The following is a 22,341-nucleotide window of genomic DNA, read 5'->3' on the forward strand; positions in this document are numbered from 1 at the left end:
TGTTCGCACTTTCATTTTTTCATTTTTTTATTTTATGCGATGAAATTAGATTTAGTTTGTTGTCAACATACAATATTCATTGTTGTCAATATGTTTATTGTTCTCTAAATATTGTTTTTTATATCAGTTGACAGTGAATTTAGACACATCTCCAAATTCAAAAATGTATAATTTTTTTTTATTGCTGTTCATTGAGAAAAAAACTTTCTTAATCAGTCAATGTTCTTGTTTAGCATCAAACATCCTTTAAACAAGATGAGTAAATTAGATTTGTTTTCAGAGAAATTACGTTGAATTACGATTATTTGTATTACCCTGTTCGCAAATTATGCTTTATTATTACAATTTTCTAGTGGGGAAAGAATAATTTTACTGGAAAACAAAAAAAAATACTGAATATTATCACGGAAAATTATTTTCGCAGTGCAGACTACAAACTACTGAACATATTTAAATCGGATTTTCTTAGATCGTGTGTATCAACATCAAATACATGCTTACTGACAAACAACTACACATAGTTGTGCTATATCTAAATCTTATATACATTCACTAATAATTATTCTTATTCAGTAAAAAGTGTTCCTAAATTTCACTCCAGAATGTTGTTTGTTTTACATCTGTTGTTTTGGAACACAACATGTCATCTTGTCATTCTCATTCCCTCTAGCTTGAGAATTTGGTGTATTACAACCGACTGAAACATTCAAAAATAGTCATCAGTGATTTCCATCTGGCAAAACTGGAGAATGGACTCATCAAGGAGCCGTGTGGAACCCCAGAGTATCTGGGTAAGAAGCTCTTAAAAACAGGCTAAACCTCTTTGAACACTCATGGGGGCAGATGCAACAGATGGTCTTTATTGAGGAACAACGAAGATTACAGAGCGAGCAAACAAAAGTTTCTTACAAGATTTCTTACAAAAATTAGAATAGCGAACAATGGTAACCAGAGCATTTATGTGTCTGTAAATTATTTGACCTCCTCTTTTTTTCAACCAGCCCCAGAGGTTGTTGGGAGACAGAGATATGGCCGACCTGTGGACTGCTGGGCTCTTGGTGTGATCATGTACATACTGTGAGTGTATTCTCCTATAACCAGGAGCTCATAATACCTTTATTTTCTTCTACTCTCCCACAGCTAGACTTTTGATTATCAGCTGAAGTGGCTGATAATCTGATGTAAGGAACCACCCACTTTGACAAGAATTGTCTGTCTGAGGAATACATTTTAAACTGATGATACTGCAGTAATAGATTAGAGTAAATAAAGCAATATCTAATTCACATAATGTTGCTGCAGTCTCCACAAAATCTGTACAATAATTTTAAAAATGCCAATATTGTGCTCATTTTATGAGCAATATGCATCAGACAGTATGTCAGCGAATCTGCCACCCTTCTCACAGTTTGTAACGATTTTCCTCATCTCATGCACAGACTCTCTGGAAATCCTCCATTCTACGATGAAGCAGATGAGGATGACTATGAAAACCATGACAAGAACCTTTTCCGGAAGATTCTTGCTGGAGACTATGAGTTTGACTCACCATACTGGGATGACATTTCAGACTCTGGTACTTTTACTGAAGAATACTGATAAAACCTCACATGCTTAGTATAGCACAAACTTCTCTTTTGTAAACCTTGATTTTAAAGACATGATGTTAAAGTTTGGTTGTGTTTACTGGGTTACATCTTCCATTTTGTTGGTCCGCAGCTAAAAACTTAGTGTCACGTCTTATGGAGGTGGACCAGGACCAGCGATTGACTGCACAAGAAGCCATCAACCATGAATGGTACTTATAGTATCAATATACTTGACAATTACTCAATATATTGGCATTCATAACTATTCAGAGAAGGTTTTGGGGTATAAAATACAATTCAAAAGTCTGGGACCAGTAAGATTTTTTTAAATGTTTTTCAAAGAAGTATCTTATGCTCACCAAGGCTACATTTATTTGATCAGAAAACAAGATTGTAACGTTTTAGTACAATATCAGTTAAAATATCAGTTTTCTATTTGAATATTTTTTAAAACAATTTATTCCTGTGATGTCAAAGCTGAAGTTTCAGCAACGTTACTCCAGTCTTGAGTGTCACATGATCCTTTTGATCAAGTTACTCCATCCTTACTGAATAAAAGTATTAGTTTCTTTCAATAAAAATAAAAAAATAAAAAATCTTACTGACCCCAACCTTTTGAATAGTAGTATATATCTATAAACAACTTTCCAGGCCATATAATAAGCTTTCTTGTACTATTAAAGGATATCTGGAAATGCTGCTTCCGACAAGAACATCAAGGAAAATGTGTGTGCACAAATCGAGAAAAACTTTGCAAAAGCCAAGTGGAAGGTAATTTCTAAAAACATTTTACCCTCAATGACACATTTTTGACACAAGTTGAGTTTGTCTAAATTAAATCTTGATCATCACCTTCCTGCAGAAAGCCGTACGGGTCACGACCATGATGAAGCGTCTCAGGGCACCAGAGCATCAGACGGCGGCAGCAGCGGCAGCAGTACCAGAAGTGGCTAACCCTGCAGCTGGAGCTCAGGAAAACCCCCAGGCTCCATCTGAGGCCTCCACAGCCCAGTCGAGTACTGCTGAAAGCCACTCTGCCAGCACAGAAGCCCCTGTTGTGGAAGCAGTGGCCGCTGCCGCCCCGCCACCAGAAGAGCCTGTTCTCCACGTCCCAGAGCCCGAACAGCCCGATCCCACATCGCGATGCAACGGAGAAGCTTTAGACTCCCTGCCATCGGACACAGGGGAGGAACAGAGCGGTTAATCTCGCTACCTCTCCCACCTGCGTTTAGATCCCACACTCTTGTACATAAGCAGCAAGCATGCTAATACTGATTCCACAGCACATAGCATTAATCTCAACACTTCTAAAGGCCAATTCACACTGCACCGAGACAATCCGAGAGACAGCAACAGACACTTCATCAGGTGTGTTGAATCAGTGTGTTTGATTGGCTCTCGTTTTTGCTGATTGAACATGTTAAATCTGCATTGGACGGATGTCTGAGAAGTGGCGCACTGTAATATGGTGGTTGTCCACGTTGGTCGCCGTCTGTCGGTGCAGTCTGAATTTGCCTTTCAACATTTTCCAGCAAGCATTCTCTTGTTTTCTATTGAATCACAACGCCGTGTGACGCATATCGAATGCTCTGGCCACTTTAACTTCGCGTAAAATAAGAAAAAAGCTGTTTTCCGCTTACATTAAGCCAAGATTGGAAACTTTAGCACTGATCTGCATACATGCTTTAGGATAGATTATCATTGTAGGCCTCATTTTATAGCTACTTTTAATTTTATTTTATTGCAGTTTGTTGACACCTGTCTTGAACTAGTCAGAGGACCACAGAGACACAGCTTCATGTGCAATGTACAGTTTCTGTAAATAGCTTACTTACCTCTGTAGATTAGACGTAGCCAAGAACAGCATGCTTTTTTTTCAAATCTGCTGTTTATGACACACATGTCCAGGTAACTGACACATTCAGCTTCAGCTTTACATGGACATTTCATGTCTTGATCGAACACGCACTCACGAAACGTTAAGAGGATTCATATGAAAAATACTTTTACAGCAACTAAGGCGGCTAAATTCATCTCGTAATGGTGTTTTAGTGGTTGAGACGTGTGGCCCAATAAATGGAGCAGAGTAGGTAAGCATAACTAATACCTCAGATCTGCTTGGTAGCTAGCCACATGAACAGTGGAAAATGTGATTTGTTCTTATAATGTATTATATACTCATTTGCATACATTGTACATGTTTTGAATAATATACCTTTCCATTTTAAAAGTACACAGCCACACACAGTGATCTTTGTTTTTAACAGGATTTCATTGGAGGCATAAATGTACAAGTTACAGTGGCCATTTTATGCCTACTCTGAGACGCTTTCGTTGGGCTGAATATTTACTTATAATCTTTCTATATTTTTCTTGAACCCAAATCTTTTTTGAATTGCAAGTATATAATAGGCATCGGATATTTAGGCCATAGTATTAAGAAGCATTTTCGTCAAGTACACTAAATACAGGTGTAAACGAGGTCTAAAATGTTTTGAGCTTGTCCACTTTCGACCACTTCCAGAGGTGGTCAAAAACACATTCAAACGGATTGCTTTCGTAGTGTAAACACTCATGTGGTCAACCAAAAAGGACCTCCTACTCTCCGCCTACTGACCTAACATGTATGGGAAGCGCGCTAGCCAGACAGGATTTAAACTTTTGTCGGCTGAAGACTTTTATTCTCTCACCATTCCTGATTTCTAACACACAACTCACATTATTCTCTGTTCTGCTGGTCTTGCGGCTATCAGAGCAAAAAGGAAACCCGCTGCTCTCCGTATGTTTTGCTGTCATCTTTGGGCACGTTTATATATAAATTGCACAAGCTTATTTCGTCCATTAGATAAAAAAACCCCTCCTTTCGAAGAAGTCAGGACAGAAGTGGTTGAAAGTGGACAAAAGAGACTAATTAAAATACCAGGTGTAAACGGGTATGTGTCTCCCTCTTCTACTTGTGATCCAGTCGACCAAAACGCATCTTAATACCAGATGTAAATAGGGCCTTATTTATAGTCATTCAACCCTTTGCCACCTTTCCTTTAAGAAAGGCAGATTAGGTCATATAACAAAAAAGTCTCAGTGACAAGTATAGAGTTCTGCAGGAATGAGTTCGAAAACCCAGAAACAAGTTAGCGTTTTTGCACTTCAGATCGTCCTCAAATCAGTGTTTTTTGAATGGGGTTTTGCTTACTCGCCTGAAATAAAGTCTGTGGTTAACAGGCTCGAGATATTTTACATGGCTAAACGGGACTAGAGGTTTCCAGGGACATTAATGGCCTGTTCACACCAAGGACGATAACTGTTGTGTTTTAATAATCGTTCTAATTCTATAACAATAGGGATAATCATCACAATTACAATGATAACGACCGTTGGAATTACTTTCAGAATAAAAAATGTTTCCAGCTGACTAATAATAAACTTTGACAGCCGATCGGAATCCATTTTAAAGACTTTAAGGAGCTTGAGCATTTAAAGCAGCAGACGACAAAACTACAGTACGTGCTTATAATGAGCAGAACCCTAATATAGTTATCTTTATAGTTGTCATAAATGGTGTGAACGGGCCTTAAACATTATACCGAGCAGGAAACTTTACAACTCGTAGATTTTTAAGTCAATAGTCAATAATTTTATCCATTAAAACTCATCTTTGATAATGAAAATGACATATTTAAAAGTTTTTTTTTTTTTCTGTGAAAATATTTGATCTTTGAGTTCGACAGCTGCCTTCTAAAAATCAGCATCCCTAGATGCTTTAAACATCATCGAAAGTCAGTTGAGAAAAGCTGAGGGGACTGGTTATTTTTAGACGGTCTTAATATTTGTCTGTGCTGTCTTCATTTTTTACACGATTAGGTTGTTTTGTTTTCAGTATACAAACATATTTTAGCGCAGAGAAGCGGCAGGTATAAGGATATATAGGATTACTAGAGCTTAACAAAAGCAAAATCGAAACGGTTGACCTCTTTATATGAGCAATAGTCTACAACTGCGATACTGTGATGCTACTGTCAATGTCAGTGTCCATGTGAACACTCTCAATCTCTGATTAGACTGTCCTCCGTTGAAGTTGACAATAGTGACGTCATTCTGGAAGGACGGGAAGGTCAGGACTTGAGCGGGACAGATGAAGCCAGTGCACCTAATGGTGGTCCTATTATTTAGAACTTGTCATACAGGAAAGGTGAACGAAAACAGCGAGTTTCCCCTCCAGTGGCCAACGATTTGTAATTGTTGTGCAGTGGTGACAAGCTGTAATTTTCTAAACATCATAGGAGTCAGTGGAGGTTTGACTGAAGAAGGCATTGATATGCAATTATGCTGTCAGTGCTCTATTGATTTCATAATGATGCTCAGCATGGGTTGCCACAGGTTTCTACTGAAGTCAGCTTTGATATACTTTAGATCTCACGTGTGTCATTGTCATTTTGTAGCTTTCATTTCTCTTTGATCTTATAAAGTGATGTTTCTCTTCTAAAATCTGTCGCATACCTTTATTCGTTCTATCTACCCTGAGACTTTGAGATGTCATTTGTTTTTCTGTCTTTGATTTCGTATAAAAATTCAAAAAAGCGCAAACTGATAAGATCTAAAATAAAAAAGTAGTAATGTTTCATGTAGGTCTGAAAAAAATATATATAATGTTTTTATAGCATTCATGTATACTAAAACCGCAACTAGATACTGTGTTACACAATTCAAAGCAATTTTTTTTAAAATAGTGCTTCACTATTGCCTTTGGTGTTGGGTGTCTGTTGATTTCCTCATTCTCTCAGATGTTCTTCTCAGTTTGGTTGACTGTGAACCTGTGAATACACTGAGGACTGGCCTCTCTCCACTTTAACCTCTGTATTCTTCAAATCACTTTCATGCTTTCAAAATAAACACATCCTTGAATGATCATCCATTAGTAGTCGTAGTTCTTTGTTGTATGCAACAAGTAGTGTTATTCATTTTAGCATGCTTAGAAAGTAGAGTCACATTATGGGCTCATGTGCACAGGGCTCCTAGAGTGAATATTTGCAACCCATTCTGACTGGCAAGGGAGTTACAGTATTTAATTTATTTTTTATAATATATTACATAAGCATAGCCTATAGGATACACCTGTTACTCCAGCAGAGAAGTTCTCCACTTATATGGGCAAAATAATTGTCAAATCCATATGCATATACAGACTTTTATATAAACATTTAGCCTAAATAAATGGCAGAACATTTATAACATAAAATATTATAGCAGTGGCCTACTCCTCCTATGCAGTGCATCAGAAAGCAACCTAGAGGCTTATTAAAGCTTGCCCTCTGCTGGTTCACATCATTTAGTACACATTTGATCCGTAAAGAAAACCAAGTTTATGACAAAGAAAATCAGCCAAACAATCTTGTCTCTCTTCTGTTGATGAGAATATTTTATTGTCTGCTCAAATGCATTACTAATTACAGGCTATATGAAAGTTTGTGGATGATTCCACAATTAGCCTATCGTCTGCATCTAAACCACTTTACAGGATGTTTATAATGACATCAGAGTCTTTTCTGGCTTACTAATGTCCTGTCCAGACCACAAAACATTCCAAACATGACGTCCTGTAGACCCTACATTCGTCATCTCCCCCTTTCATCAGCTGCCTCTTCTTGACACTCACTCCATTCGCTTCCTCTGAGTCTCTGATCTCAGCCTGATAAGACCGGTTAACGTCTCTGATGTCCTTCAAGACTCGTCAGGTTACTTCAAATTAGTTTTTCAGAGCTTTCGTTTCTCACCAGGGTGCTACAATTCTTAAAACATCTGCTTGGAAGTTGGACAAAACATAATCGATAAAAGATAGGCCTATTCTTTTTTGTCGGGCCGATAAAGAGGTTTTGAAACAGTGAACAAAAGACTTTTTAAGCATGAATAAAGGCCTTTCCATAATGACAGCCTATGATGGCATGTTGAAAGGATGGCACCGCTTCCCCCTCTGAGATGGGTCGGGAAGATAAGCATGTGGGTTTCTGAGCCGTTCAGCTATTCACTCCGATAATCATCCATCACCCCCGGTGGGTGAGAACAGCCAGTCACTGCTGACTGATGCGACTGTGCCCACTGCCCACCACCGGCACTGGGAATGATGGGAGCTATCAGATAAGAGACACAGAGGTTTGTGTGTTGGGGAGATACAAATGGGCCAAAAGAGGCTAGTGATGAAGTCTTTTTCTGCCTAGAATGCGATGTCTGGGATGCCCGTGGTGCCCAGAGAACAACAATGCTGCAACCTATGTATTCACTGGAACCATATTCAGTAACCGTGACTCGCAAGTAGCCTAACACCACAGAAAATACACCAATGTGCTGACAAATACAAAATAATTAGGCTAGTTTCTCAAAATCCCGAGTTCATAAAGTACGAATTGGGAGTTATAAACTCGGAATTGCAAGTTATAAAGTCCGACTTACGAGTTATAAAGTCCGACTTTCGAGTTATAAAGTCCGACTTTCGAGTTACAAACTCGCAATTACGAGTTATAAAATCCGACTTCCGAGTTATAAAGTCCTAGTTAGAAATTATAAAAATAAAGGAGATTGTGATTTTTTTTTTTTATCTCACAATTTCGGATTTTTTTTTCTCTCAGAACTACGAGTTTATATCTCAATTCTAAGAAAAAAGTCAGAAATATAATGCCACAATTACCTTTATTTTTTATTCCATGGCAGAAACAAGTTTCCATTTGTTCCCCAAACACTTCCTAATTTTTTTAATTATTGTTTTCTTGACTTAGGCTACCCAAAAGTCACCATTTTCCTTTATTTTTTATTCCATGGCAGAAACGATGTACCCAAACACTTCCTATTTTTAAATACATTTTATCCAAGTAAAAATATTTAAAAAAAAACACATAAAATCTCTTTTATGAATTTTTTTTTTTTTTATGAAAACAAGTTAATATTTTATGCAAGTGTTGCTTTTCATTTTTCAACATAACTGGCTGGTTTGAGTCTAACAAACAATCATTTTTGCCCTTTAACATGAGACTTGCAGAGCGCTTGTTTCGGTAATGTCCAGTTTGGGTAAAGCATCTGCTAAATGCGCTGTGTAAAAACACCTTGCATGTAGACGAATAGGCTAAAGAACACCGGTGTCATGCAGGTTCAAGTTGATATAGCCTATAGTCAGCTTATAAGAGACACTGCAGAAATCTCACTGCAAGATGCTTTGCTCTCACGAAATCTAAATGAACTGCTTATTTTGGTCTGTTCCTCACACAAAGCTACAGTATAAGGCTTTACAACGTACAAATGGAGTAGGCCTACTTTTATGGTACTATTTGAAGCTTGACAGGTAATTATGCTTTCATTGTATGTTAAACATCTTTTGTGTTCAATGGAAGAAAAAGTCACACAGGTTTGGAACGAGTAAATTAATTTTCATTTTTGGATGAACTATACCTATAAAGTTGCTTGATAAATCTGCATCTCTATAGAAATACCAGGACTGTGCCAGCATGCATTATAGTTTCACTGCCTGTCCTGTCGATCCAGGATTCTTCCATAAAAACAATTCATAACCATTCCATGAGTCTGTGATCAAATAAATCAGCTGGTAAAAAAAAAAAAAAAAAAAAAAATGAACAGTTGAATTACTATAAAATATAGAGCTTTAATTTATTAGTTAGCAACAGCAAGAGGGGAAAAAATCATTTACACAATTATCACAGTAACATCACCTGTGCATTTAGTCAAACTGATGACAAAATAAAAACACAAACATTTCTAAAGACACATCTTAAAAATACCAAGAAATTGTACAACCATTTTCTCTCGATGTAAGACACCGCTTCTTACTGGTTTTGGGGCCGTGTGGTGTTTCGCAGGGAAAGTAACAATACCATCGACTGTTGAGGAAACAGTTTGTCATCGTTTTCAGGTGAATAGTTGCCCTCCGTTTTGCATGTGTAAGACCATCAGTCTTCTGCCCAACACTGACCTTACCGTAAAAACATATCAACAGAAAGAACTGTAACGCAGCTAGCTTTAATTTCGTAATTACGATACCACTACATAAATCATGCACACAATGAAAAGCCAGCTTCCCAAGACCTTGAGTAGTTTAAAACCGTGATAAAATGCTCTATACAGTGTGAACACGTTTTGAAAATGAATGTAGCTTTTGTCATACATCAGCATGTGTCTTTTATAATATTGTAGTCTTCAACAGTTCATCTAAATTCATATTTAGGTTATGTGCCATAATTGGCTGAATCTCACAAAAACTGGTCCAGATCATATTTCACCCCGAAATTTTAAATAAAAATATATGAAATGATGTTTTTAGTACCATTGACATTATTTTCAGGACATTTTCCCCATTCAAATCTAATTATAACATTATAAAAAAAATAAATGTGAAGCATTTATAAAAAGTGCCAATTTAAATAAAATGTATTCTACTGAATTTTAGTGTAATTCAGTCAAATAAAATGTGGGAGAAAATATTTTTAGATTTTCAATTAATGGCTTTATTTATTAATGGCCATTCATTTTAAATGGTGAAATATGACCTGGACATATATGACCATGACATCATTGCGGTGCAAGTTGGTTTGTGCTTTTAGTCTTTTCAAAAGTGGCATATAAAACAATAAAAGCTTACTAAGAGCCCTCAGCAGCTGCTTTACATTAGTCAAAACTTGATCGAGTCCATTCACAAAAAAAACACACAAAAAAACATTATTGTGCCATGAAATTCCATTCATTTGTGCAATGAAAACAGAAGAGTTGTGCATATAGAGTGACATTAGGAAGACAATATGAGCTGGTGTCTCATTGTAACCAATGAGAGACCAGAATGCACTTAGGGGTGGGACTAGTGGTGAAGAGCATGATGTCTGTCTTTCTGTTGAAGAGTCCAAGGGCCAGATTTGTCCCCAGTCGCTCGTTCCTCACCCATCAGTTCAACATAGTTCATAGTCTGTGATTTTACGTCAATGCCCGGAAGATGGAAACTGGAGATTTCTTTTGTTTCGTTTGAACTTGTGACAATAAAAATAATATTACAATAATATTTGCCCGTTAGGTACTTATACACAAAGAGCATTCATTTTTTCTATTTAAGTACAAAGAAATCCACAGAATGGTACTATATACAACCTACAATAAATACTGTGTATGATATCATCTTTACGTGTTAAAAGGGAATTCCGTTTGTTTCTTGCAAAGTTCGGTTTCATGTGATGGAAGTTTTTTTTTTTTTTTTTTACATTTTTTCAGGTTTTCCTCTTTTAGAAGTCTTTCCTATAGGACCGAGGAGTGGAAAACCCCCTCATGTCTCCTCTTCGTCCCCGTGATGTCTGCGATTCCGCGGTTTCTTCTGTTCCTTCAGCTCTTTGAGGTCTTTGGCCTTGATGACCCCGGACAGCGGGTCTCCATACTGCCAATAGTCCTGGCAGTACTGGTTTATGAGGCCCATCTCGGGCTGACTGAGGATGGTCAGAAGGTCTTTGTATTGTCCGGCGCTGGGGGTCCAGGCGCTGGACTGGAGCGGAGAGACCGCGGGACGGCCCGTTTCCACCAGGATGTTGTTGACGGCCTGGTTGGTCAAGACCACCAGCTGGAGTTTGACCAAGGTGTGCTTGAAGTTCTTCTCAGTGGCTGTGCAGACGTAGATGCCAGAGTCTGAGGACTGGAGGGAACGTAGGAGCAAGCCTTGATCTGTCTTCAACACGCGCCCATCGGTGCGGACCTGGAGGAACAGATTAATAAATCAGTGAACTTCGTGTGTAGAATTCAGATTGCTTAATTGATATCATTACAATTTCTATATATGTTAAATCTTTTTTTAATACGTCTATACTGTATTTACAAACATGCACTGAAAACTTTAATGTTACAAAATCTTTCTATTTCAGATAAATGCTGTTCTTTTGAACTTTCTATTCATCAAAGAACCCTGAAATCAAACTTTAACATTGATAATAATAAGAAATGAGCATCAAATCATCATATTAGAATGATTTCTGAAGAATCATGTGAATCATATATATATATATATATATATATATATATATATATATATGCAAATATAGCATATATATATATATATGCAAATATAGCATATATAGCAAATAAAGGCATATATATAAATGCATTTATTTGCTTAAAAATACAAAAAAAAACCTAATATTGTGAAATATTATTACAATTTAAATATGTATATATATGTATGTATGTATGTATGTATATATATATATATATATATATATATATATATATATATATATATATATATATATATATATATATATATATATGTATGTATGTATGTATGTATGTATGTATGTATGTATGTATGTATGTATGTATATATCTCTCCATACACTCACCTAAAGGATTATTAGGAACACCATACTAATACTGTGTTTGACCGCCTTTCGCCTTCAGAACTGCCTTAATTCTACGTGGCATTGATTCAACAAGGTGCTGAAAGCATTCTTTAGAAATGTTGGCCCATATTGATAGGATAGCATCTTGCAGTTGATGGAGATTTGTGGGATGCACATCCAGGGCACGAAGCTCCCGTTCCACCACATCCCAAAGATGCTCTATTGGGTTGAGATCTGGTGACTGTGGGGGCCATTTTAGTACAGTGAACTCATTGTCATGTTCACGAAACCAATTTGAAATGATTCGAGCTTTGTGACATGGTGCATTATCCTGCTGGAAGCTATCAGAGGATGGGTACATGGTGGTCATAAAGGGATGGACATGGTCAGAAACAATGCTCAGGTAGGCCGTGGCATTTAAACGATGCCCAATTGGCACTAAGGGGCCTAAAGTGTGCCAAGAAAACATCCCCCACACCATTACACCACCACCACCAGCCTGCACAGGGGTAACAAGGCATGATGGATCCATGTTCTCATTCTGTTTACGCCAAATTCTGACTCTACCATCTGAATGTCTCAACAGAAATCGAGACCAGGCAACATTTTTCCAGTCTTCAACTGTCTAATTTTGGTGAGCTCGTGCAAATTGTAGCCTCTTTTTCCTATTTGTAGTGGAGATGAGTGGTACCCGGTGGGGTCTTCTGCTGTTGTAGCCCATCCACCTCAAGGTTGTGCGTGTTGTGGCTTCACAAATGCTTTGCTGCATACCTCGGTTGTAACGAGTGGTTATTTCAGTCAAAGTTGCTCTTCTATCAGCTTGAATCAGTCGGCCCATTCTCCTCTGACCTCTAGCATCAACAAGGCATTTTCGCTAGAGATGCACCGATTACAATTTTCTAGGCCGATTCCGATTTCCGATTTTTCATTGAGTTTGACCTGCCGATACCGATTTTAGCCGATTCCGATTTGATTTTTTTCTAACCACTTTACAGCACACACAAATATTTATTTTCGATCTTTTCTTTAACCCTTTCACACGTAAGTTTAAAATATTCTAACTGACACCCCCACCCCCAGAGTGAGTTTTTTTCAAGGCGAACGTTCCCTTTAATGTTTCCATGGCGACGCGTCATGTGATACACCGCAGCCACAATAATACTGTATGACAGATGTGTCGCTTTTATTTCGCTTTTCCTTTTTTATTCAAAATATTCACAAACTTGCTTACCATGTCATCAACTAGCCTATCTGATATTCCGATTCTCAAATATGTGTAACGTTAAGTGAGTGTGTTTGGTCGTTTAAAAACCTTTATAAATAATCTTGATCTATAACATGAGATGGGCGCCGCAATGTTGTCCTGTCAGTCGGATTTACAGCACGTGAATTCATCAGTTTCTCCCGAAATAAATGCAAGAAAGTGGCCGGTGAACTGAGAAGAATAGAGTAAACTTTATAGTTCCTTCCACTATGTTTCTCTGATATGAATAACACATGTCAGCTAATTATATTTGATTAGATTGTTATTGCTGCTTCCACAGACATCAGTGTGTATTTTACAAACTCCAAATGTATTGTTTTACTCGTGCTTATGTGTATTTAAATATCTGAAACTTAAAATAAACATTATGAGGTTGAAAACACTGCTTAGTTGTGATTTATCACAGCGCTGAACGCGTCCGACTCTGGCTCAGCGCCAGCCAATGCGCGAAAGCACAGTTTGAATCTGGCAGTTATGCGACGTCACTGATCATTCTAAATGTAGCACCGTACTCTCGGGGCACAGAAATAAAATCCCATATATGAGACCGTACTGCTCAAAAGGTTAATCATGCGGCGCTCGAGTGCAAGTGCATTTGACCGGCATAAAATCGGCATATGTCAGACTGACCGGCCGGTCGCCGGTCATGGCCGATCACGTGAAAATCGGCCAATTCCGGTCACCAGCCGATCAATCGGTGCATCTCTAATTTTCGCCCACAGGACTGCCGCATACTGGATGTTTTTCCCTTTTCACACCATTCTTTGTAAACCCTAGAAATGGTTGTGCGTGAAAATCCCAGTAACTGAGCAGATTGTGAAATACTCAGACCGGCCAGCCTGGCACCAACAACCATGCCACGCTCAAAATTGCTTAAATCACCTTTCTTTCCCATTCTGACATTCAGTTTGGAGTTCAAGAGATTGTCTTGACCAGGACCACACCCCTAAATGCATTGAAGCAACTGCCATGTGATTGGTTGATTAGATAATTGCATTCATGAGAAATTGAACAGGTGTTCCTAATAATCCTTTAGGTGAGTGTATATATATATATATATATATATATATATATATAATCTTTCTAACATACTGTGCATCTATACTATTTATTCATACATGAATATGGATATGTACTGGTGTGTCCTCACCTCTCTCCTCCTGTCGCTGTTGTCACGGTGCAGGTGCCATTTGATGGCGGCGTGAGGAGATCTGGCCTGGCATTCCAAAAACGTGCTGCTTCCCTCCACCCCGTACTGCACCGTCTCTAGAGTGTTCTTATTGGCTGGACAACAACGACAACAACAACACGTCATTTCTCATAGACATCAACACAGCACTACAGCGAGAACGAGAGCTGACCGTGAATTCATACGGCAGAGCCCGTAGAACGTGAGAGCCGTGTCAGTCAAACTGAGGCCATGCGAATAAAACAAATCCAGATCAGAGCGGAATGATGCTTTCTGTTAACAGCTCATAAGGGTTGAATAAAGAAAGCATGACTGAATTTTACATATACGCTTCATTTTTATAAACAAACTTGACAAATTAATGAAAGCGAGTAAAACGGAATTCATGAACTGATGTTGATAAATGTGTCATGATATGAAAACAAGTATTAGCTGTGAATGATTTACTAATAAATTAGTTGTGCATACAACATGTTTATTAGATGGATATATTTACAAACAAAACAGACTGGACTAAATCTATTTATTGATATTATACATTACAATACATTTATGCATTTACAACTATGAGTTAGGCTTACTGTTGGAATTGTATCCTCTGCACTGGCGAATGGGATTCCCGTATTTAACATCCTGTCGCCGACTGCGTCTGAAAGGAAGCCAATATGGCAAGATAAGACATTTATTTCCACCTGTAACTGATTAAGTATGAAAATATATAACTAGACAAAATTTTAGTGGACAGCTCATCTGATTAGCAGATTGGGTTTTTTAACGCTCAACTTTTAGGGTTTTTTCCAACCCAAACAATGTTGCACCATCTACTGCTTCAATAAATCACGCTGTGTGTGCAGTCACGCTAAAGATATGACAGGTTGAATGCTTGTGTAAAGTTCAGAAGAGGAAGCGATGTTCAATGTGTTTCTCTGGGATTTCATCTTTCTGCAACTCAGGGAAAAATCCTTTCCTGTTTCACAACGATAAGACTCACCCGTCCCTAAATGAGGTTCATATGGACACACCAACAACTTCAAACTGATTTCCCCTGAAATTGCCCAAAATGACTAATGCGTCTGACTGCATTCAGTGCACAATGTTCCCAGAAATCAAGCAAATATGACTGTAAATGAGGATCATATTCTTATGATGAATGCTCTTGACTGGGATGTGATCTTTGATTTGTGTGTTTAGTCTTCCTGAAGTGTTTTAGGCATATTTACCTCTTCTGCGAGGCCGAGTATCTAGAGCAGGACTTGCCGTCCCAGGCACAATAAGGGTCTCGGGCTAAACAGCAGTCAGCACAGGCCTCGCCGTACACGTCACACCTGTGCAAGGCCAGATGAGTCACGCCAATCGCTGACGCCACGTACAGTTGTTGCTGCAACAAAGTCAAACGTCATTTAGCATTTGTATTCTCCCTTTGGATGAAACATGGGTTGGTCCGATTAAAATGAACTCGGGTGCGATTGCTCTATTAGTGCGGTTTATTTGAATCAGTGTGAACGCTGCCATCGGAACAAAACAAGAGGACCGAGAACCCTGAAAAGATGGGTCTTGGGCCGCTTTTGTTTTGCATGTTTGACAAGTTCCATCGCAAAATATAAGCCATATTTTTTTTTTATCTTTAGGTTAGGTGTTAAAAATGACAGTGTGAACGCTAAGCGAACCAGGACTAAATCTATCATTTTCCACCCATAATTTGATTTGATCGTGAAAGCACAGGGTAATACATGATCTTCTGTGAAACCCTTTTGGAAAGATGTCAACCTCACGGTCTCGCCTCTAACGTCATGAATTTGAGATGCAGGCAGGTCTGTGCAGGGTTGGAACCGATGATGGAGCTTTTTTCTCCAGCGTTTGGACACTTGGCATTTCTGTTTTTAGGATCAGCTGTTTTGAATCAGTTATTCTGGGAGAACTAGGGTTTAAAATATGGCTTTGTAATGATGTCATACCGCATCTGCCAACAATCCCAATCACGATGAAAGAATAAAACACAAATTGTGTCATAAATTACATTTTTAGACAGATAGCAGCTGCATGTCCGATTTAAATCGGTTTATTGATATCTTCTTTATGGGTTTGGTTATTCATCCAGTATTAATAAGACATCAGCGTTTGTGAACCATTTATATCAGGTTTAGTGTATAGCTAATTCTTACCCGTTTTGAAGAAATCTTCATAGTTGTGATGGGAGTTGGGACCTGAAAGTGACAGATATGAAAACTTTATTGTACATTAACCTTTACTTTTTGGTAATTTGTTTATTAGGTGTAATGTAGACTTTGTTTTTAGTTTGGTGTCAGTACAATATTAGTTTTTTTGAAAGATATTAATACTTTTATTCAGCAAAGATGCATTAAAATGACCAAATAAAATACGTTTCTTTTTCTTTAAAATAAATGCGGTTCTTTTAAACTTTATATTCATCAAAGAATCTTGAAAAAAGGTATCACGATTTCCACAAAAATATTAAGCAACACAACAATAACAATGATAAGAAAATAAAAAGCTTTCCCGTCACAGGAAATTAATACATGTATGTATCACAGTTCACCAGCGAACAGGAAAGTCCCAGGGTTCAGCGCTCACCTTAAAGACCTCCACTTCCTCCAGCACGAGTTCCTCTGTCTGCAGGTCATCTCTTGGCAGGACGATCACCTTCTGCACTGTACCTCTGTCTGTAGGCCAATAGAAAGACAGTCAGATCATTCACTGAGCCAACCACATGTTAAACTGACTCTTTGTCTTTGACCCGAAAACATTCAAAGCACCATGACATTCCTCTGACAACTTTCTGTCTATTCCTTTTTTCCAAGCCTTTTGTCTTTGCATCTTATGCCCTGATGAAAATCACGATTATTATTCGATTATTACTCCAGAGACTCTTGAGTTACTCTTTCTTTCCATCCCATCTAACATGCAGACCCTTCACGTATTCCATCTACCATCCCTTCCTTTTAAAATCCTTCTTTTGTCTTTTGTTTTCACTGCTTTTCACGGCATGCTCATCTTTCAGCTCGGCTGTACCCTGTCAGGCTCCATCTCTACTGGAACGCTGAGGCTTTCCAGCGGCTGCGCCCTACCGAAACGCTTGTTTGATTTAAGCGTGCCCGTTGCATTCCTCTGTGCACGTCGCTGGAGATTTATTGCAACCGGAGCAATACATCTAACCTGAGCTTTGAATGGAGGCGAGCGACAGCAGCTGAAAGCTAGAGACGTTCCTGTGAGTGCTTGTAGGTGCAATGGGGCACGCAGAGTTGATTTAAAAACCCATTAGCCTCTCAGACTCACAAAGCAAGAAAAGCAGACATAAAGGGATAACCTACAGCATGACGAGACCGTGTACAGAAAGAATGATGGCATTCTGACTCTTTAATGTTAAAAGAGAACTAAAAGAGGAGGAGACGAGAGAAAGAGTTTAGCAGATCAGTGTAGGTTGATGGAACAGTGATCCTCCAAAGTCTTAAGGGGCTGCATTCACAGGTTTAATATAAAGAACAGAAAGATGGAAACACGAAACCTTTTTTTGCGTTTGACTTCCATCTAAGTAGAGTCAGATGCTTTTCACCTCATCTGATAAACGTAGAGTTACAGTACACAGAGAAGGAATAAAACTGACTTTTTTTTCTTGATAAAGGTTTAGCGGGAAGGCAAGGTGATAGTTACTGTATCTAAAAAGCTCTTATACACTACTTTATCAGTTATATTGTTAAAAATATATATATATAATTAAAATGAAAACAAACAAATGAAAAATAATTCAAATAAAATAACTGGGATAACGGAAACTAAACTAAAATACATTTGCATGACTCAAAGTAAAATAAAATAATGTCCGTGATGCACAACTAAAATTTAGATTTTTTTGAGACATGGTATATTATTAAACTTAAAACCTTTACATCCTGTCTGCATTAATCATGAAAATGCCATTAGACAGCAATAACACTAGATTGTGTGGAGAGATATAAATTAAAATGAAATTAAATGATATCGTTACTTTTATCTGTAAATATAAAAATTTAGTTTTTAAATAAAACAAACAAGAAAAGACAAATTGAAAATAACATAAAAAAAAAAACAGATATAAAAACTATATAAAATTTGTTAAACTACAATAACCCAGTGCGGAGCATTATATTACTTTTAATGATACCAGTTAGGGCATTAATTGTATTTGTAAATATATTTATAAAAAAAAAAAAATATATATATATATATTTATATATTTATATATATATATATATATATATATATATATATTTATTATATTATATTATATTATATTATATTATATTAATATATTATATTATAATTATATTAAAAATAATAATTAAATATTTAAATACTAGAGCATATACTATGCTCTGCTATACAATACATCTTATTTTAAGTTACTTACATTTAAGTATGCATATTTTATTGCATATAACATGGTAAATTTACATGTAAGAAAAAAAAAAGAAATATGCAAAAATCAGGGTAGTTTCCAAACTCACCGGTACCCAGAAAGAGCACCTCGTAGTTGCCGTCGGCAGCAGTCACCTGGTCCACAGTGATGGTGGTGAACTCATAGTCCACGTTGGTCCTGACCACCAGGGGGCGCTTGTGCACCGGATACACAGTGTTGTACATGGTGGGATGGTTCCGCATGAAGTTGATGACCTCGTCGGGGTAGTCTTTAGTGGACTTCATGTTGGGGGTAAAAGTCCCACCAGGACACTGAAAAAAATGATGAGGATCAATTTCAGCCAATCAGATCCCTGTACTGTCCTAACGCAGCAGCATTAAAGGCTAACTGAAGTTTGAGCTTGTTGTTCAAACCTTCAACATCAGGTCTAGATTAATATCACTACACCGGTGAGACAATAATCCATCTTATTATTGGTATTCTGATTCATTAGAGGGTGAAACTCACTGTTCCTGGACGAGGGTAGGGGATTTTTCCAGTGTAGGCCACCCACTGATAATTGGGACCTTCTTTGTGGGCAAAAGGTCCATTGAACACCATCCGAATGTCCGCCATGGAGTAGACGCAGACCGCAGAGCCTTTGAATACAGAGCTGGGAGGGAAAATATGACAACGTTTTGTTATAAAGTTCATAATATATAAAGTGATGTTTAGAAGTGAACGTGGAAAAAAACAGATGCAAATGTAGTGGACAAATGCCCATGCTAAACAAGCCCTTCCAGTGTTTACTACAGTTCCCAGATGGAGAAAGACCTGGTCTGACACATTCAAACTCACCCTGACACAGAGAAGACCCCATAGATGACTGGATTTTTAGTGTCCTGCGTGGGCTGTATGTACACATCCCCTAAAAGACACAAACATAGAACAGCACTGCAGTGAAAAAGCTGGAGGAACACTTAGCTAATATTTGCAGTGCATAAATCAAACGCATTTACTGAACTTCCTGTGACTCAGAGTTTCTCACTGCATTTCACTCATCAGATTTGTGTCTTGTTTTCAGCATCTCTTTCAATCGGACTTGATTGGGTTATCTCTATTACAAATTATATTCTCAGTCTTAGACCTTGTAACAGTTTGAGACTGGATGTGTAATTTGTGTGTAACCTATCAAAGCAGAGGTTGGCAAATGCAAGATATTTCTCATAAACCTTACAGTTAAAATGTGTGTAGAAACCTCTAACATTATAAGCCACACCAGTATTATACTTATTGTAGTATTTTTGGGAGTCATTTTGTTCCAGTAAACCGGACAGAAAATTAGGTGAAAGACAGTCACTATGATGAAACTTGCTGAGTCGGCTTGCATAAACACTTATGAGTGCATGTGTGTGTAGGGGAATAAGTGAGTGATAGAGGATAGCAAAGCATATGGTTCCTATTGCTTCACACACACATCCTGCCAACCTTTATACAGTATCTGAGTGTATATGTATATGTATAGTGCAGGTGAAGCATCTTGTGTATATGGACAAGGCTTATAAGGCTCAGTCACAGAGCTATAAACTCATGATCACATAAATGAAAAATGAAAAAAAGTATGACAGTTGTGGTATAGTTGCTAATGCACATGTTCCAGACACACTGAGGTGCTTTTGCCGTAAATGCAAGTTAAGCCTGCAACATGTCCCAGCCCATTATTTTTTATGCTTTCATCTAATAACACCTTTAAGACTCTCTCTTGCCCATGCCAATACATAATGGCAACTCGAGGCAAATGTCCTCCCCCTTCCTCCTTCACAACAGGAGAGATGCAGTTAATGGTGTATATCTAAGGATCCTCAAAAGGGATGAACACACATATTTTTAAATGACACCTCTTTACTGATTTTTTTTTTTTAACAAACAATTGGACATCTGGGACGAATTTTCCAAATCCTTAACGTCTTCCAACTGTTCAAACTCCCATAATCTCCTAAAAGTAAAGCCAGAGCCACATGAGCAACTGTATAGAATCTATGTAAAGATCTACACAATGATTCCCAATAACACTGAACAGAAATAATTGAATAATGATGACAATATAGATTAACGTGCACTGAAAATTTGTGAATAATAAGACCAGAAATATTTATTAAGAAGGTACTCTACAGTTTAAAAGCTAAAGATCAGTCCTTTAAAAAAAAAAAAAAAAAAAATTAGTATGACAAAGTATATATATATATATATATATATATATATATATATATATATACATACTTTTATTCAGCAAGGATGCATTTTATTGATCAAAAGTGACAGTAAAGACATTTATAATGTTAAAAAAATTATGTTTTAAATAAATCCTGTTCTTTTCTATTAATTGAATGCTACAAAAATATTAAGCTTTGCATCATAGGAATACATTATTATTTATTATTATTAAATCTAATATTAAAATAGAAAACAGCTTTTTTTAAATTGTAATAATATTTCACAATATTAGGTGCATTATTAGTGAGCATAAGGGACTTCTTTTAAAAACATTCAAATATTTTACCAACCCTAAACTTTTGGGCCGTTGTGAATATATTAGCGATCTTCTGCTTTCCATATAATATACGTGTGATTATATATAATATATTATGATTATAAACATGGCACAGTACTTAAGCACAGCGCTCTCTCTACTCTAATAAAAGCTTAAACCTGTTCATTAGTAGACTGTCACAACTCACAATGTACTACAGCTTTACTACCTTATTAAAAATGCCTGCACATCCCTCCTTCAACACACACACACACACACATCTAAAACCTCTCCACGAGCCTGTGTAAACATCCTCCCCACTAATAAAGAGCCAAACGTGTTTATAAGTGTTGAGCGGCTGTGTTCGGGAGCCCAGACCTGCTCTTTTAATACGAGCAACAGCTATAAATTCCAGCGTGATCATAACCCACCGTTTCCCAACATCACTGGGGCCAATTAGTCTGGAAATGGCTATAAGTGCGAGAGCGAGACCCTTATTGGACCCTGCATTTCTGTCGGTCCACCTGATCCGTCCACAGGGCATGCCCTTCTCTCTGGACGTCATCCGAACTCTCTCCGCAGCTCATGGCACATCTCCCACACCTTCAGCCTTCTCAAAAGAGCCTTTTGTTCGGAGAAAGAAAGGTGGGTTTCTGTAACACCGCTCCGAATAAGCCATTATCCATCTCGGCATATGGACTAGAGGGGAATCTGGTGCCATATGGCAGGGGGGTGAGGTACGTCACCTGGCGCGGTGTAAATGCAGACCTGGAGGCCCACATTAGGGGATCCAGGATGTAGTGGGTGGATGGAGGGTTTGCATGTGGTTTTGTAGTAGGGTGTGGGCGACATTGGACAGGGCCACTGAAACCTGACTAACCAGGAGAGGATCTTTCTCATTCACACACTGCTAAAGTGATCCCTGACTGGCCCGCAGCCAACACAAACCACTTTAAGAGCCGAGATGGGACTTTTCCACTGACGACTTTATCTGTTGGAGATGAAACGG

General features: G+C 37.8%; 2 protein-coding genes across 3 annotated transcripts in view; one reads left to right on the forward strand and one right to left on the reverse strand.

Annotated features, from left to right (window-relative positions):
- The window catches only part of camkvb (CaM kinase-like vesicle-associated b), a 43,798-nt gene extending 37,302 nt beyond the window's left edge, over positions 1-6,496 (forward strand). The window contains exons 6-11 of the mRNA XM_084394441.1: positions 671-791; positions 1,002-1,077; positions 1,440-1,576; positions 1,720-1,798; positions 2,273-2,360; positions 2,452-6,496. Coding sequence (XP_084250567.1) covers positions 671-791; positions 1,002-1,077; positions 1,440-1,576; positions 1,720-1,798; positions 2,273-2,360; positions 2,452-2,793 — 843 coding nt within the window. The 3' untranslated portion in view covers positions 2,794-6,496. The remainder of the gene's footprint in view (positions 1-670; positions 792-1,001; positions 1,078-1,439; positions 1,577-1,719; positions 1,799-2,272; positions 2,361-2,451) is intronic.
- A 3,813-nt stretch (positions 6,497-10,309) lies between these two features.
- The window catches only part of sema3fb (sema domain, immunoglobulin domain (Ig), short basic domain, secreted, (semaphorin) 3Fb), a 161,408-nt gene continuing 149,376 nt past the window's right edge, over positions 10,310-22,341 (reverse strand). For both annotated transcript variants that reach the window (XM_084395714.1, XM_084395713.1), the window contains 9 exons: positions 19,661-19,730; positions 19,331-19,475; positions 18,912-19,134; positions 17,002-17,090; positions 16,572-16,613; positions 15,630-15,787; positions 14,991-15,058; positions 14,371-14,504; positions 10,310-11,316 (listed from right to left, as the gene is read on the reverse strand). In XM_084395714.1, the coding sequence (XP_084251840.1) occupies positions 10,897-11,316; positions 14,371-14,504; positions 14,991-15,058; positions 15,630-15,787; positions 16,572-16,613; positions 17,002-17,090; positions 18,912-19,134; positions 19,331-19,475; positions 19,661-19,730 (1,349 nt within the window). In that variant the 3' untranslated portion in view covers positions 10,310-10,896. The remainder of the gene's footprint in view (positions 11,317-14,370; positions 14,505-14,990; positions 15,059-15,629; positions 15,788-16,571; positions 16,614-17,001; positions 17,091-18,911; positions 19,135-19,330; positions 19,476-19,660; positions 19,731-22,341) is intronic.

This window comes from Rutilus rutilus, assembly GCF_951802725.1.
Source record: "Rutilus rutilus genome assembly, chromosome: 22".
NCBI classification, from domain to species: domain Eukaryota; kingdom Metazoa; phylum Chordata; class Actinopteri; order Cypriniformes; family Leuciscidae; genus Rutilus; species Rutilus rutilus.